This window comes from Globicephala melas, chromosome 3 (assembly GCF_963455315.2).
Source record: "Globicephala melas chromosome 3, mGloMel1.2, whole genome shotgun sequence".
NCBI classification, from domain to species: Eukaryota; Metazoa; Chordata; class Mammalia; order Artiodactyla; family Delphinidae; genus Globicephala; species Globicephala melas.
In genome coordinates this window covers 143,395,779-143,409,666 of record NC_083316.1, presented here as the reverse complement: position 1 = coordinate 143,409,666, position 13,888 = coordinate 143,395,779, and the positions used below count along the sequence as shown (strand labels likewise).

At 44.7% G+C, this 13,888-nt stretch overlaps 1 protein-coding gene across 2 annotated transcripts in view; it reads right to left on the bottom strand.

Annotated features, from left to right (window-relative positions):
• The window catches only part of WWC1 (WW and C2 domain containing 1), a 152,254-nt gene that overhangs the window by 64,943 nt on the left and 73,423 nt on the right, over positions 1 to 13,888 (bottom strand). Inside the window, exons 1-2 of one of the 2 annotated variants that reach the window (XM_060296580.2) lie at positions 9,695 to 9,713; positions 9,248 to 9,357 (exon numbers count right to left, since the gene is read on the bottom strand). Coding sequence is in view for 1 of the 2 variants with exons in the window: in XM_030829984.3 (XP_030685844.2) it covers positions 9,248 to 9,357 (110 nt within the window). In the remaining variant the exon portion in view is untranslated. Of the gene's footprint in view, positions 1 to 9,247; positions 9,358 to 9,694; positions 9,714 to 13,888 lie in introns of those variants that run through there. The other variant, XM_030829984.3, reaches the window with a different exon arrangement.

The following is a 13,888-nucleotide window of genomic DNA, read 5'->3' as shown; positions in this document are numbered from 1 at the left end:
ATGCCAAGCACTATTCTAATTACTTTATATCTATTTACTCCTCCAATCATTACATTAACCCTACAGGGAAGATTCTTTTATTACCCCCATTAAACAAAAGAGAAAACTGAGACATAAAGAGGTTAAGTGACTTGCTCAAGGTCACACAGGAAATAACTGCTCAAATAAGTATGCTATATTTACATAATACACTAAAACAGCCATTAAAAATAATGTCTTCGAAAAAAATTTAAAAAAAACCAGAAAGGTGCTTATGATATAAAAGTGAGTAGAAGTACTGGGTGCAAAACTGCATAAATAATTTTGTATTTATCAAAATACATATATACATTCTCAAAAAGATTAGGAGGAAACTTAACAAATTATCAACAGCAGATATGTCTTGATGGTAGGATGCCTTTTCTTCATTCTTTTTTTATTTTTTAAAATTATGTGTACAATAAATATGTATAGTGATAACTTGGGAAAAAGTCAGAAGACAAAAAAATTTTTTAAAAAGGGTAGCTGGCGGCTGAGCATATGTCAAAGAGGTCAAAACCATGTCCAAGTATCAATGCCCATTGACTGTCAACTCCTCAGTCATTTCCCAGTTGGTGGGTGGGGTAAGGGGCAACTAACACACCGGAAATTGTATAATCACAGCCATATGGTGAATCCAGCCTGTAGATAGGTTTTGCTTAGCCCAAAGAACTTTATTAATTTTGAACTGATTACTGGTATGTAAAAACAAGGAGATTTATACATTAAAATCCCGATGTCTGGTTTTTCTTGATCATTCAGAAGATCTGGCCACTGTGGGTCCACAATTTATCTGCTTCATTCATTTATGTCATGTGTGTGGCTCCTGAGGGCTTTGAGTTTGTACCTCCTTCTGCAGTCCCTTTAGCTCTCAATCCTCCTGAATAGGCCCCCATGAGTATTTCCAATGAAAGAAAGAAGAGACGGGAAGAATAATCCAAGAGATAGCAGGGCCACGTTCTCATGCCTGCCAATAATCACTGTGTTACAATGGGCAGGCTGCTTGACCTCTCTGAGTCTACTTTTCTAATTATAAAAGAGGATAATGGGCCCTGCCTCACTGCTTCCCAGGAAGCTGTAGTGTACTTACACCCAGGTAAAGTAAACAAATGATGGTGAGAGTAAAGCCAAAACTATTCAATTCTTCAAGCTCTCCTCCTCCCTTTTTCTGGGAAAGAAAACAAGGTGTGAAGATGGCCGGCAGGGGCCAAAAATTGCTTCCCACAAAGAAAGCTTCGCAACTCTTCAACCAAGTAAGATGGAGGAACACTTGCAAGAGAAGAAAAAAAGCGGGAGGAGAGAATTTACAAAGCTGGGCTGAAAGACTGTGGGGTCCCATTTCCCATCAGCAGATGTGGCTTCCCTCAGGGTTAGGGACTCCTGGGTTCCCCTCAGGGGTCCCGCACTTCTGGCTGACACGGGCCACAGAAAAGAAAAGAAACATGGCCAGGGTGAAGATGTTTTTTAAAGTTTGTCATATGTTTAAAAATTTACATTTTGGGGAAAAATATTGAAAAATACAAAAAAAAAGAAAAATCTCACAATTCCACCATTGCAAATTCGTAAAGTAAGAAATGAGAGTTTAAATCTCTCCAATCCTACATCCTAGAGGTAACTGCCGTTAGGAGTCTCACACACTAACAGATATTGCCCTATGATTATATACAAACCTGTTTATACATACATATCTACACACACACATTTATTTTTAATGTAAAGTGGCCCATGTCATGTATATTGGTCTGCAATTTGCTTTCATCTCCAAATGATACATCGTGTTCATTTTCCCTTGTAGGTACATAAAGATTTACCTCAATTTTTAATTTATCCTTTTTTTTCATTTGTACCACTGTTTTTACTTATTCATTTTTATTTTTTACTTACCTCAATCATTTAAATGGTTGCATAGTATTCCATGGTATGGTGCTAAGATTTATTTATGATAGGGCTTTAGTGGTCTCCCAGACCACTACCAGGAAACATCCGGATTGTTTTCAGTTCTTTTGCTACCACAACCAATGCTGTAGTGAGGATTCTTAAAAACATACTTCTATGAACGTGTGCTATTATTAATTCTGTAGTGTAAAAAGAGGAATTCCTTAAAAGAGGAACTACTGGGTCAGTGGGTATACACATCTTAAATTTTAACAGACACTACCAAATTATCATCCCAAAGGTTGTACCAATTTTTATCCTCACAGACAGCCTTATGAGACTGCCTTTTCCCCGAGACTCTCAGCAAAATTGCTTTAAAAAAAAAAAAAAAAAAGGTTGGTACTTCATCCAGTACACTGGGTCCACTCAGCATATTATAATTAGCTATGGAGCTTCAAAAAACAAAAATAAAAACAAAAGCCTGAATTCTGCCCCCAGAACACTTAACCTCAGAGTTTCCAAGAGTAGGGCCCAGGCATTGGCAGTTTTAAGCTTCGCCAGGTAACTGCTGTGCAGCCCATGTCCAAGAACGCCTGTTTGCATAGTAAAATCACTGGGGGAAATTTTTTAGATCCCGATGCTCAGACCCCACCCCTGGACCAATTAAATCAGGATCTCTGGGGGTGGGAAGGAGGCAATGGTGACCCGCAAAGCTCCCCAAACAATTTCAACATATCACCTGCTAAGAGGTGACAACACGGGTGGGCTGAGCAGTCACTGAAGGTGGCAGGCAAGGCTGGCAGGTGCGATGCTGGGCTCCAGATAGAATCACCTGCCAGAGGGCTAGGTGAAATGCTGGGTCCCTGACAACTGCCCTGGGGCACCCCTGGATGGATCCTCCCCATGGTGCTCTGGGTTTAATCTGAGAGTGGCGCCCTCCCTTTGGAGGCCGCGCTCCTTGGAGCATAAAAGCACGTGAGAGGCTTAATTGAAGGCTGGCTTGGCTACCATTTTTGATGACCCAGGCTTTCTTCTGTAGCACAAACCAACACGGATAGATGGATGCACAGGCAGACAAACACAACCCACAACCCCACACCAGAACACTGGTTTCAACCTGGTTGCCTGTTGGAAATTACCCCAGAGATTTCCATTTAATTGGTCTGCAGTATTAAGTGGGCATCAATACACTGTTTAAATCACCTTTATTAAGGCGTAATTTAAATACAATGAAGCGCAATCGTCTAAAGTGTAGACTTGGATATGTTTTGACAAACGCAGACACCACAAACTACCACTTGTTATCAATGTGTAAATGGTTCCTTTACCCTGCAGTCCTGTGCCAGTCACTCCCACCCACTTCCTCCCTCCGGTTCTGTCTTAGAACTTCATGACAATGGAATCAAGCAGTATGTGCTCTTTGGATCTCACCTCCTTCACTTGGCATAAGGCTTTTGAGACTCATTTAGGTTGTATCAGTCGTCCATTTTTTGTTATTGTGGAATAACAGTCTATTGCATGAACACAGCATAATTCACTTTTTGATAAACTTTTGGGTTGCTGTTTGAGATTATTATGAATAAGGCTGTAATGAACATGCATGCACAAGTCTTTGCAATGTCTGCATTTTGCTTAGGTAAAACTATCTAGGGGTGGAACTGTTGGCTTGTGTGTTAATTATATGTTGAATTTTATAAGAAACTGAAAAACTGTTTTCCAAAATGGTTGTTCTGATTTACATCCTCACTAGTAGTGAATTAGAGTTCCAGTTCCTCCACCTCCTCACCAACCACTGGTACTGTCAATCCTTTTCATTTTAGTCATTACAGTGGGTGTATAGTCGTACCTCATTGTAGATTTAATTCCTATTTCCCTAATGGCTGATTATGTAAAGCATATTTTTATGTGTTTCTTGGCCACTTGTATGTCTTCTTTAGTGAAGTGTCTATTTAAATCTTTTGCTCATACTTTTTATTGCGTTGTTGGGCTTCTTACTATTAAGGTGTAAGGGTTCTTTTTATATTCTTGATACGGATCTGCTGTCAGATATATGTATTGCAAATATTTTCTCCTTATATGTAGCTTGCTTTTTCAGTTTCTTAATGGTCTTTTGAAGAGCAGAAGTTTTAATTCAATGAAGTCCAATTATTACTTTTTTCTTGTATGCTTAGTGCTTTCTGTGCCTTGTCTAAAAAACCTTTGCCTACCCTAAAATCTTGCAGATTTTCTCCTTAGTCTCCTTCTCGAAGTGTTCTAGTCTTAGCTTTTTTTTTTTTTTTTTTTTGCGGAACGCGGGCCTCTCACTCTTGTGGCCTCTCCTGTTGTGGAGCACAGGCTCCGGACGTGCAGGCTCAGCGGCCATGGCTCACGGGCCCAGCCGCTCCGCTGCATGTGGGACCTTCCCGGACCGGGGCACGAACCCGTGTCCCATGCATCGGCAGGCAGACTCTCAACCACTACGCCACCAGGGAAGCCCATAGTCTTAGCTTTTATGTTGAGGTCTGTGGTCCATTCTGAATTTATTTTTACATATGGTGTGAGGCAGGGGTAGAAGTGGAAATGTATTTTTTTCCACATGGATACCAGTTGTACTAACAACTCTTGAAAAGACTGTCCTTTGGGGACAGCTCCCTAGGTGGCTGTAAGGAGCTGTGCTAACTGCTGTTCATCCTGAACTGGTCACACTCTGAGGGATCCTCCCAAGACCAGCCGCTTCTGCTGATGCTCCACTTCCTTAAGTCCACCTCACCAGAATAGATAACTTTACACCTGGGCAGGTTCTTAGAGATGTCCTTGGCCAACTATTTTTGAGTTCTTGTTTTTATTAAAGCTAAACATGGACAGAGTTTAATCATTCAGCATGTCACGAACTCAGCTACATACAACATCATCCCTCTATCCCCTTCCCCCTCATGCCCCCTCTCCCCAAAATGCAGCTACTTCCAGTAAACATTTAGCCGACTGGGCGCAGCCATCATTGAGACCCAGTTCTTCAGCCTCCCCCAGGCTCCAAACCTCTACCTACAAACACACTCCACACTCACGCTCCATACAGCTCACACGTTCACCGCACTTCACACATCCCTCACCTCCCCGCCTCTACCCATCACACGCCTGCTTTCTACGCGCACCACACGCGCACCCACGTGACTAACACTATTGAATTCTCTAACGGCTTGAACAACAATTGTCTTAAAAACAGCTGAACATCGGGAGAACGTCCATCCTTGTTAGTATGGAAATGAATGCAAACGAAAAACAATGAAGTAACAGTTTAAACCTGTGATGAATTTATCGAAAAGTAACTAGCCCCATACTGACTGATGAAGGTATGAGAAAAATAGTACCCTTATTGCTGTGGCAATACAGATTGATACGATCTTTTAGAAATACTTATCAAACTAGGAAGAGGTACCACAAGTCTCACAAGTGTTCATAATCTTTCACTTAGCGATCCTACATTTGGAAATACAACTCCAGGAAAGTATCATAGAAGAAAAAAGCAATATGCGTAAAGATTCTTCCCTAGTGTTATTTATTTATAACAAACAAATGGAAAGGACCCACAAGGTCAGCAATAGGGGGGTATTATGGTACACTCATTATGTGTTAAAATGTATCAATACACCTATTTGATACATTAAAAATGACAAATATGAAGACTAGGCAGCATCTCTCAAATATTCATGACATAGTATGAAGAGAAAACAGCTGAACACACAACTTGATCACTGATTAAAACCATCTAATCATGCTGGATGTACACGGCAGTGGGAAAACTGAATACGGATAAATGAAATAATGAAAGAAGGTTATACCTTGGAAAGAGTTGTCCATATTTGCTGTTTCCAATGCCTCCCCTCCGTTGTTTTTTAGACTGACTCTAGTCAGGCTTTTGCCCCCAGTCCTTGTCCAAAGCTGCCCTCCAAGTCAGGGTCACCAGCGTCACAGGGGTTTGCTAAATCTATCGGTCAATTCTCAGTCCTCTTCGTACTTGATCTGTCAGAAGCATTTGACGGGGTTGACACCTCTCTCCTCGGTATGCCTCCTTCACATGGCTGCCAAGACACTCTCGCTTTCCTTCCCACCTTTCCGATCACTCCCCAGAATCATGACTGGTTTTCCTCTTCTCTGTACCTTCTCCTGTCTGAGGACCCCATGGCTCATTCTTTGATTGTCTTCTCTCTGTCTTGACTTATTCCTTTGGTGATCCCATCCAGCTTCATGTCTTTAATACTCTCTATATGCCAACAACTCCCATATACACATCTTCAGCCCAGATCTCTTTTCCAAACACCATATTCCTACATCAAACTGACCAGCGACATCTTCTCTCAGGTGTATAACAGGTATGGAAGATGCGACACATCCCAATGAACCCTTGGTCCTCCTTCCTAAACCCACTCCTCCTGCAGTTTTCTCCATCCAATAAATGGCAACTCCATCCTGCCAGCTGCTCAGGCCCAGAGAGGCTCATTTACCCCGTTCTTTCACACCCCATGTGCAATCTATCAGGAAGGCTTGTTGGCTCTGTCTTGAAAATACCTCCAGCTTCAGGCCACTTTTCACCACCTCTACCACTACGGCCTTGGTCTGGGGCACGGTCCTTTGTCACCTGGACTATTGCAATCATCTCTTACAAGTCTCCCTGCTTCTGCCCCTGTTCCACTAAGGTCTATTCTCAGCAAAGCAGCCAGAGTGACCCTTTTAAGACATAAAACAGGTCACACCACTCATCTGCTTAAAATTTTCCAATGGCTCCCATCGTGTTGAATAAAAGCCTGAACCCTTCAGGTGGACCACTGCCCACACCCTGCTGGCCTGATACCCTTCTCTCCGCTTCCTCACAAATTCTGCTATATGCACACCTGCGTCCTTGCCATCCCTCAAGCAAGCTAAATGTGATCACGCGGTGGAGTTTTCGTTCGATCAGCTCTCTCTACTTGAAACGCTCTCCCCACCTCCTTCAAGTCTTAGCTCAAATCTCATTTTCTCGACAAGGTCTTCTTCCTGAAGACCTTTACCACTCTCCTTGCCCGCCACCCACAAAGGCACCCCAGCACACCTCAGCCCCATGCTCTGCTTCCCCTTTTCCCGTAACACTGATCATTGTCTAATATACTACATAATCTGCTTACTTATTCCGTTTATTTTCTGTTTCTCCTGCCAAGATGAAAGCTCTGTAAGGATAAGGATCATTGCCATTTTGAACTCTCACGTACCCCACGCTCCCAGAACAGTGCCTAGAACACTGTAGGAGGTCAATAAATATTTGCTGAATGAATGAACGCTGGATGGTGGATTTAATTTGTTGCTCAATTCTATTGTGTCTAGAACTCTTAAGAGAGTAATTTCAGTCAGTGGACACACAGAGGATGGGTCTGAGCCCACAGCTCTGAGGGCTTGGGCCTCGATGGTCACACACATACCGCATCTGTATCACTGGCTCCGTCTGCGGAGGTGGTACCCTCCGTCCAATGAGAGCACCTTCCAGCCAAAAGAAAACCAGTAGCCCGATAGCTGGTAAAACTAGCAGAGAGAATTCTTCCTACTGTGATTCTCATTTACTCACCTCCCGACACATACCCCCATTTCTGCCATCATCCCCTCCAGAATAAACTCTGCCACTGCGTGATACTCCGTCCTTCTATCTCTCCAACAACTCCCAGAAGCACCTGAAAATCTCACTCCCACCATCAGATTTTAATGAGGGGGATGCACTCAGCAATTACAAACAGGAAAGGACTGATTAGGGGTCCTGTACATCAGTGTTTAACCCAGCATACCGTGCAGCCCTCCAAGCATTAACCTCATTCCCCATACATACTCAATTAGGCATATTTACTTCTCATTATCCCGTATGCAATCATGAATGCTAATAAAAACCTCGGCTACCACCAACAATGCAATTAATGCCATTAGCTGTCTCTCAGAAACTCTCCTATGCTTTGGTGCCAACAACAGTCTGCTCATTCACCCACTTGGTCGTGCGTTCATGCACGTATGCCCTTTTCTATGTAGCAAAGGTCAAGTGCACACCTACTAAGTGCCTTACCAGGCAAAGGCCTGGGACTAGACAGATGAATTAGACACTGTCCTGCTCTAGAAGAGCTAGTCTCAGTAGGTGAATGGTTATACTACAGAGCGATGAGGGGCACAGCAGAGGTATGACCAGGTGCTACTGAAACCCAGAGGAGGAGGTGGATGGAGAAGCCCGACTCCACTCCCAGCACCAGTTCAAATCCCAGCTCTGCCATGTTTTGACTCTGAGCATTGAGCAGTCGATTTCTACCTCTGAGTCCCATTTATAAGGTGGGGATAATCACCCTAGCATGCCACAGGGAAGCTGGGATGATCGAATGAGTGGTGTCTCTCCAGTTCCTCTCCCAGCACACAGCGCAGAGTACACGCTCAGGAAACAGGGACCACTGGGATCTGGTGCCCTAATCTCAACCTTCAGAAACATGCCTTTGCATCCCATTTTCCTCTTGCCTGAAAGGACAAAAAGGAATCCCACAGTTCAGAAGGTGGAGAGCGAGACAGAAACATCCTCTTTCCTCTGTACACATGAACAAATGGGGCAGCGAACTTCCGAGGACAGGAATAGTCTTGGCCGAGAAGGTGCGTGACGGATGAGGCCCCAATACACATCAACTCTCCCCAGCTGGGGTACCTCGACCTGGGTTCTTCCACCTGTCAGACAACATGCTTCTGCCTGTATCAACCTATGCCTCCCTCATAGTCAGAGAGACAAAGACACTAAGAATCTTCACTCTGGGTCAGGATACCTGGAGCACAGATACGATGTGAGGGTGGGCTGAACGGTGTGATGGGCTAGAGGCACATACACTCAGCCCACTCCATGACAGACACATACGTGTGCATGCTGGCTGCTGGGGACCTGCTTTGGGGGCAGTGACTGCTCCAAAATGGTCTGGCAATGGCAAGGACACATCTACCTTATATGAAAAAAATCTGTATGCATGGAAATCAATATAGGTAAAAAAGAAAAAAAAGAATCTATGTACATATACACATAAACACGCATGACTGGGAAATTTCTGGAGTGATACACGAGAAATTGATAGCAGTGGTTGCCTCTGTAAAAGCGGGGAGATGGGTTGTGAGAGGTGGAGTTTTCGATTCTATTTAAAATCCTTCTGAACTGTTATTTATATATGAGCATACATTATCTATCTATATCTACATTGACATCTCTGTCTAACTCTACGTGAAACAAAACACAATCTGGCTTCATGAGTCCCTGCTGGTAGCTCTTCCAGACTTGGGGGGCTGGGCAGGAGGCAGAGGGATGGGCAGAGGGGATGGGAAGGGAGGACGGCCAGGAACTTACTGGTGTTGTGGTCTATGAAGTAATCTCCAACCTGTGGGTCGTACGCCTCTTCCCATCCCAGCGGCAACTCATCACTAATGCAGTCAGCAAAGGTGAGCGGTTTGGTGTACCTGGCAAGGGAGAGGAGAAACAGACTCCATCAGCCTACGGTCCCCAAGATCCCGCAACACGTAGGTGCTCTCAACCTCCCTGCTCCTCTGCGCTGGCCCACCAGATCTAGAAGCTTTGCACTGTGACACCAGCTCTGCTGTCCCCTGGGAAGATGAACGCATAACTGGAGCAGCGGGATGGGAGCACCTGGGAGGGAGGCGGGGAATGTGCTCGGCTCCCAACTTTGCCACAAACTGGGCAGTGATTTGAGCAAGTCACCTGCTTTCTCTGGGCCTCTGTTCCTGCACCTCTAAGTGAGGGGGGGTCACAGGAAAGGGCTCGAGGGTCAAGTCTTACTTCCGGACTCGAACTCCAGCCCTCTCTGGCTGCTCCTCCTGCAGTTCACTTGTCCACCACAGCCCCAGCCATCCCCCCGGCTCTAGCCCATGCCTGTCCTACCTACTTCCCCTCTGGAAAGCTAGCTAACTGCAGCATCTAGAATAGCAGATGTTCCCTCCTTGTGAGTTTGGCCGTATTTCTTTGCTTCCTGGGCCGATTCCCAAATGCCTGTACCCACTGCTGTCCTTCCCTGCAAAATCCAGGCCAAACTGATCTTTTAGCGATAACCACCCTCTAAGTCACCATATTGTGGGGAGTGAGGTGGTGGTAATCACCCAGTCTCGGTGGCTAAGTCAGATGGACAGACAGACAAATCACCCAGCTAAACACACACAGGTTTTTCAAGGCTGGAAAACACCATAAACCCTTGGTCAAGCACTTTAGCCAGCGTGCAGGGAGGCGGGAATCTAGGTACACAAAAGTCCGCCTGAACGGCGCCCCCAGACGGCCCCTTTGGGTTTTCCCCATAGCTGTATCTGCCTAAAATACATATTCTAATACTCCCCCTCTCCTGTCTGCTCCCAATCCCCTCCCAGTTCTGGAAGCCCGGAAGGCTCTGCTTCAACACTCCTTAGACAGATTGGCAAACTGACGTACAATGGGACAGGAGGAAAGATGAGTGAGACGGGGTCTAGGATTCCTGATCAAGAACTTCCCTCCAAGCCGTACGAAATGACTCTCCCATCTTGTGCAATCCCCTTCCCTCTTAAACCCACTCCAAATCAAGCTTAAAGCAAAGTATGTGGGGGAAAAAGAAACACTGAAAGAGCCCCTGGTGGGTAGACCTGGTGTGTTCATGGACCACTATATATCCAGGGTCTGGTAGGCTAATAAAAGTATCTATTGACTGAAGGAATGGATAGCCCCAAAGCTTCTGTTGGTCAGTAATTTACTGCTGTATTGTGGGAGACAAAGGATGAGGGCAGAGGCGTATATGATATGCAACAGACTAAGCCCTATCCAGTAAGGATTCAAGAAGTATCACTTACCAGCTGTGCGAGTATCGCACAGTCGCTCTCTGAGCCTCAGTACTTTTATCTGAAATGTGGGGATAATAATAACTCTCCAGGTTGTCAAGTCAAATAAAGTCATGTTTGTAAAAACATTTAGTGCAGAGGCTGGTGCAAATGAACGCTCAAAGAACATTCTTCTCTGCTTCCCAGAAGGGGAAACTGAGACTAAGAAAGATTAAATAACATTCTCGATGTCCACAACAATGACAAAGCTGGGATTTCAAGCAAGGCACTCTGTCCTCAGAGCCCCTGCTGTGAGCCGAAAGGTTCTCTTGAAAGTTGACATCTTCAATGCATCTCCTGAGCCCCTCGCAAAATTACGAGGCACCGTCTTGGAGTAAAAGAAGGAAGAGGTGGGGAAGACACAGGTGGTTTCCTCGGGTCAGAAGGCACTTCATTCAGGAGCACCTTTGCCAACCTGGATAAAGTTTCTGCAAAGCTGTCTTCAGTCCACTCCACCGCTCCACCCCAAGCCCCACCCAGACTTCAGAAACAAAAGACCATGTCCCTCAGTAACTCCTCCTCTTCCTCAAACTACTGTAAATGATTTGTTCCCACTTCCTTATGGAGAAATGAAGACCAGTGACCAATGGCCAAATCTCATCCAACATCATTTCATCTAACACAGCTTTGAAAATGCCTCTGAAGGAAAACTCCATACAGAGGCATACTCCTCCAGGGCAAGTGCCTCTATTACTGAGGACAGATAAATCTGGGAGGGAACAGGAATGCCTGAGCCAACCACAGTCAGACCTTTGTTACTGACTCATTCCTCTCCCTGGGCTCAGCCCTGAGAAGCCCCACCTGCCAGCCTGGCTGGGGAGATGGGAATATTGTTAGTTACACTTTGCAACCCAGAGAATCAAGAAGATAAAGATTCATCTCCTCTCCACAGCTCCCTGAATCCCTGTGTGGATCATTACCTTTCAAAATTCTTCCCTGGGGATGAATTAAATGATTTCATCAATGGTGCATCTAAGCAACAGAAGCCCCATGATCGGTGCTCAATAAATATTTGTGGAATGGGTGAATACAATAATGAATACCTAAGAACAAAAAATAATGGTGTGTTCTATATTTTGCCAACATGGAAGGATGCTCTTAACACACTATGAGGAAAAGCAACATTGTTGAACAAGATATATACAATGGAATATCACTCAGCTGTAAAAAGAAATGAAATTGAGTTATTTGTAGTGAGGTGGATGGACCTAGAGTCTATCATACAGAGTGAAGTTAAGTCAGAAAAAGAAAAACAAATACCATATGCTAACGCATATATATGGAATCTAAAAAAAGAAAAAAAAAAGGTACTGATGAACCTAGTTGCAGGGCAGGAATAAAGAGGTAGACATAGAGAATGGACTTGAGGACATGTGGTGGGAGGGTGAAGCCAGGGCTAAGTGAGAGTAGCATCGACATACATACACTACCGAATGTAAAATAGATAGCTGGTGGGAATCAGCCGCATAGCACAGGGAGATCAGCTTGGTGCTCTGTGACCACCTAGAGGGGTGGGATAGGGAGGGTGGGAGGGAGGCTCAAGAGGGAGGGGATATGGGGACATGTGTATGCGTATGGCTGATTCACTTTGTTGTGCAACAGAAACTAACACAGTTATTGTGAAGCAATTATACTCCAATAAAGATCTATTAAGGAAAAAAAGCTACAGGATACTGTTACAGTATATGACATTTTGCCTAAAATATGTATATGTTTATAGAAGAGGAACTGGAAAGATATGCATTAAAATGCTATCTTGGTATAGGGATTTTAACATAATTTAACTTTTTCCTTTCTAATCATTTTTTTAACTAGTTTCTCTGTAATATTCCTGTATCAGCTGGAATTAAAAATATTTAATAATGGCTAAATCTAGGCCTAGAAAACAAGTTACGTACATATCATGTTCCTTCTCTGGGCCACAGGCACTCTTCCTCTATTTTACCAGTGAGAAAACACACCCAACGCCACAGAGCTGGCAAACACCAGAGGTATAACCTGAAGCCCCATTGCCTGACTACAGAACCTGAGCTTTGCTAATAAAAACTGACAAGACCAAGGGAGTCTCAGAACAATCTGGAACACAAAGGAAGCTATACCCAAGATACAGATGATGAAGCTGGGCAGGGGGGAAATCTGAAGCAGGCAGAAGGTACCCAAGCTGCGTCCTGTTTGCAACTTCAGTATTCTTTCTATATCTTGGTGCAAAGCTACTCAATACGCTGGGATAATGCACGACTGCTTCATGAAAAGACAGCTGTTTCACAGTTACCACGACAAGGGATTCACTGAGCTCTGTGTGTGAGGATGGGGACTGAGGGAGAAGCGGCAGGTCTAAAACACCCAAAATGCATCACTTTTCCAGAAAACCATTAACTCCACTGATTGTTCCAGCCTTGGACATCAAGAAGCCAGACCTGAAGTAAATGTTAGATACAAGTATCAGTAATGTACCCGACACTGGATATCCTACCGGGGCTGTGATGCTGATTCCTGCCTGCAGTGAACACAGACATCGTGCCCCACAGGGATAAAGAAGAGGGAATCCAGAGGACCCAATGTGAGACAGAGGGGGGCAAGAGGAGAAAGGAAGGCTTTGGGTTTGATATTCAGGCTTCCCTTCAAAGCGATCATGGAAAAAAAACCCAGAGGGCTGATATCCAGACTCCCAGAGCTCTTCCATGGGAAAGAGAAAAGCTACTATTGGAAGACTATGCAACTTACAAGAAATCTGGACAGCGAGATTCTCTCTGGAACAAATGCCAAGAGGGAGATGAATTATTCAGTGTGCAGAGACGTGTCATTCAGAGAATAAGGATGAAGAGAAGCGTTTTTAGCTGCACAAGGATTTAAACACACACACACACACACATATATATACATGTGCACACACTCCTCTTCCCAGAGAGAGGAACTGTCCGTTTAAACCAGTCTCCCCTGGGAAACTGTGGGTGCTTCTCTGGCCTGCAGTGCTTCCCCTTGGGCAAGTGCCAAGAATGTGAGCTGGGAAGAGATGTCTGCTTTCAGATGTGGCCAGGACTTGGGGGCCTGCCTGCAACTCCCAGCCCCCAGCCCCTGTTGAAGCGATTCACCCCAGTCCAGCCCGGTACAGTCCCTTCCTCCAGCCTCCAAGTCC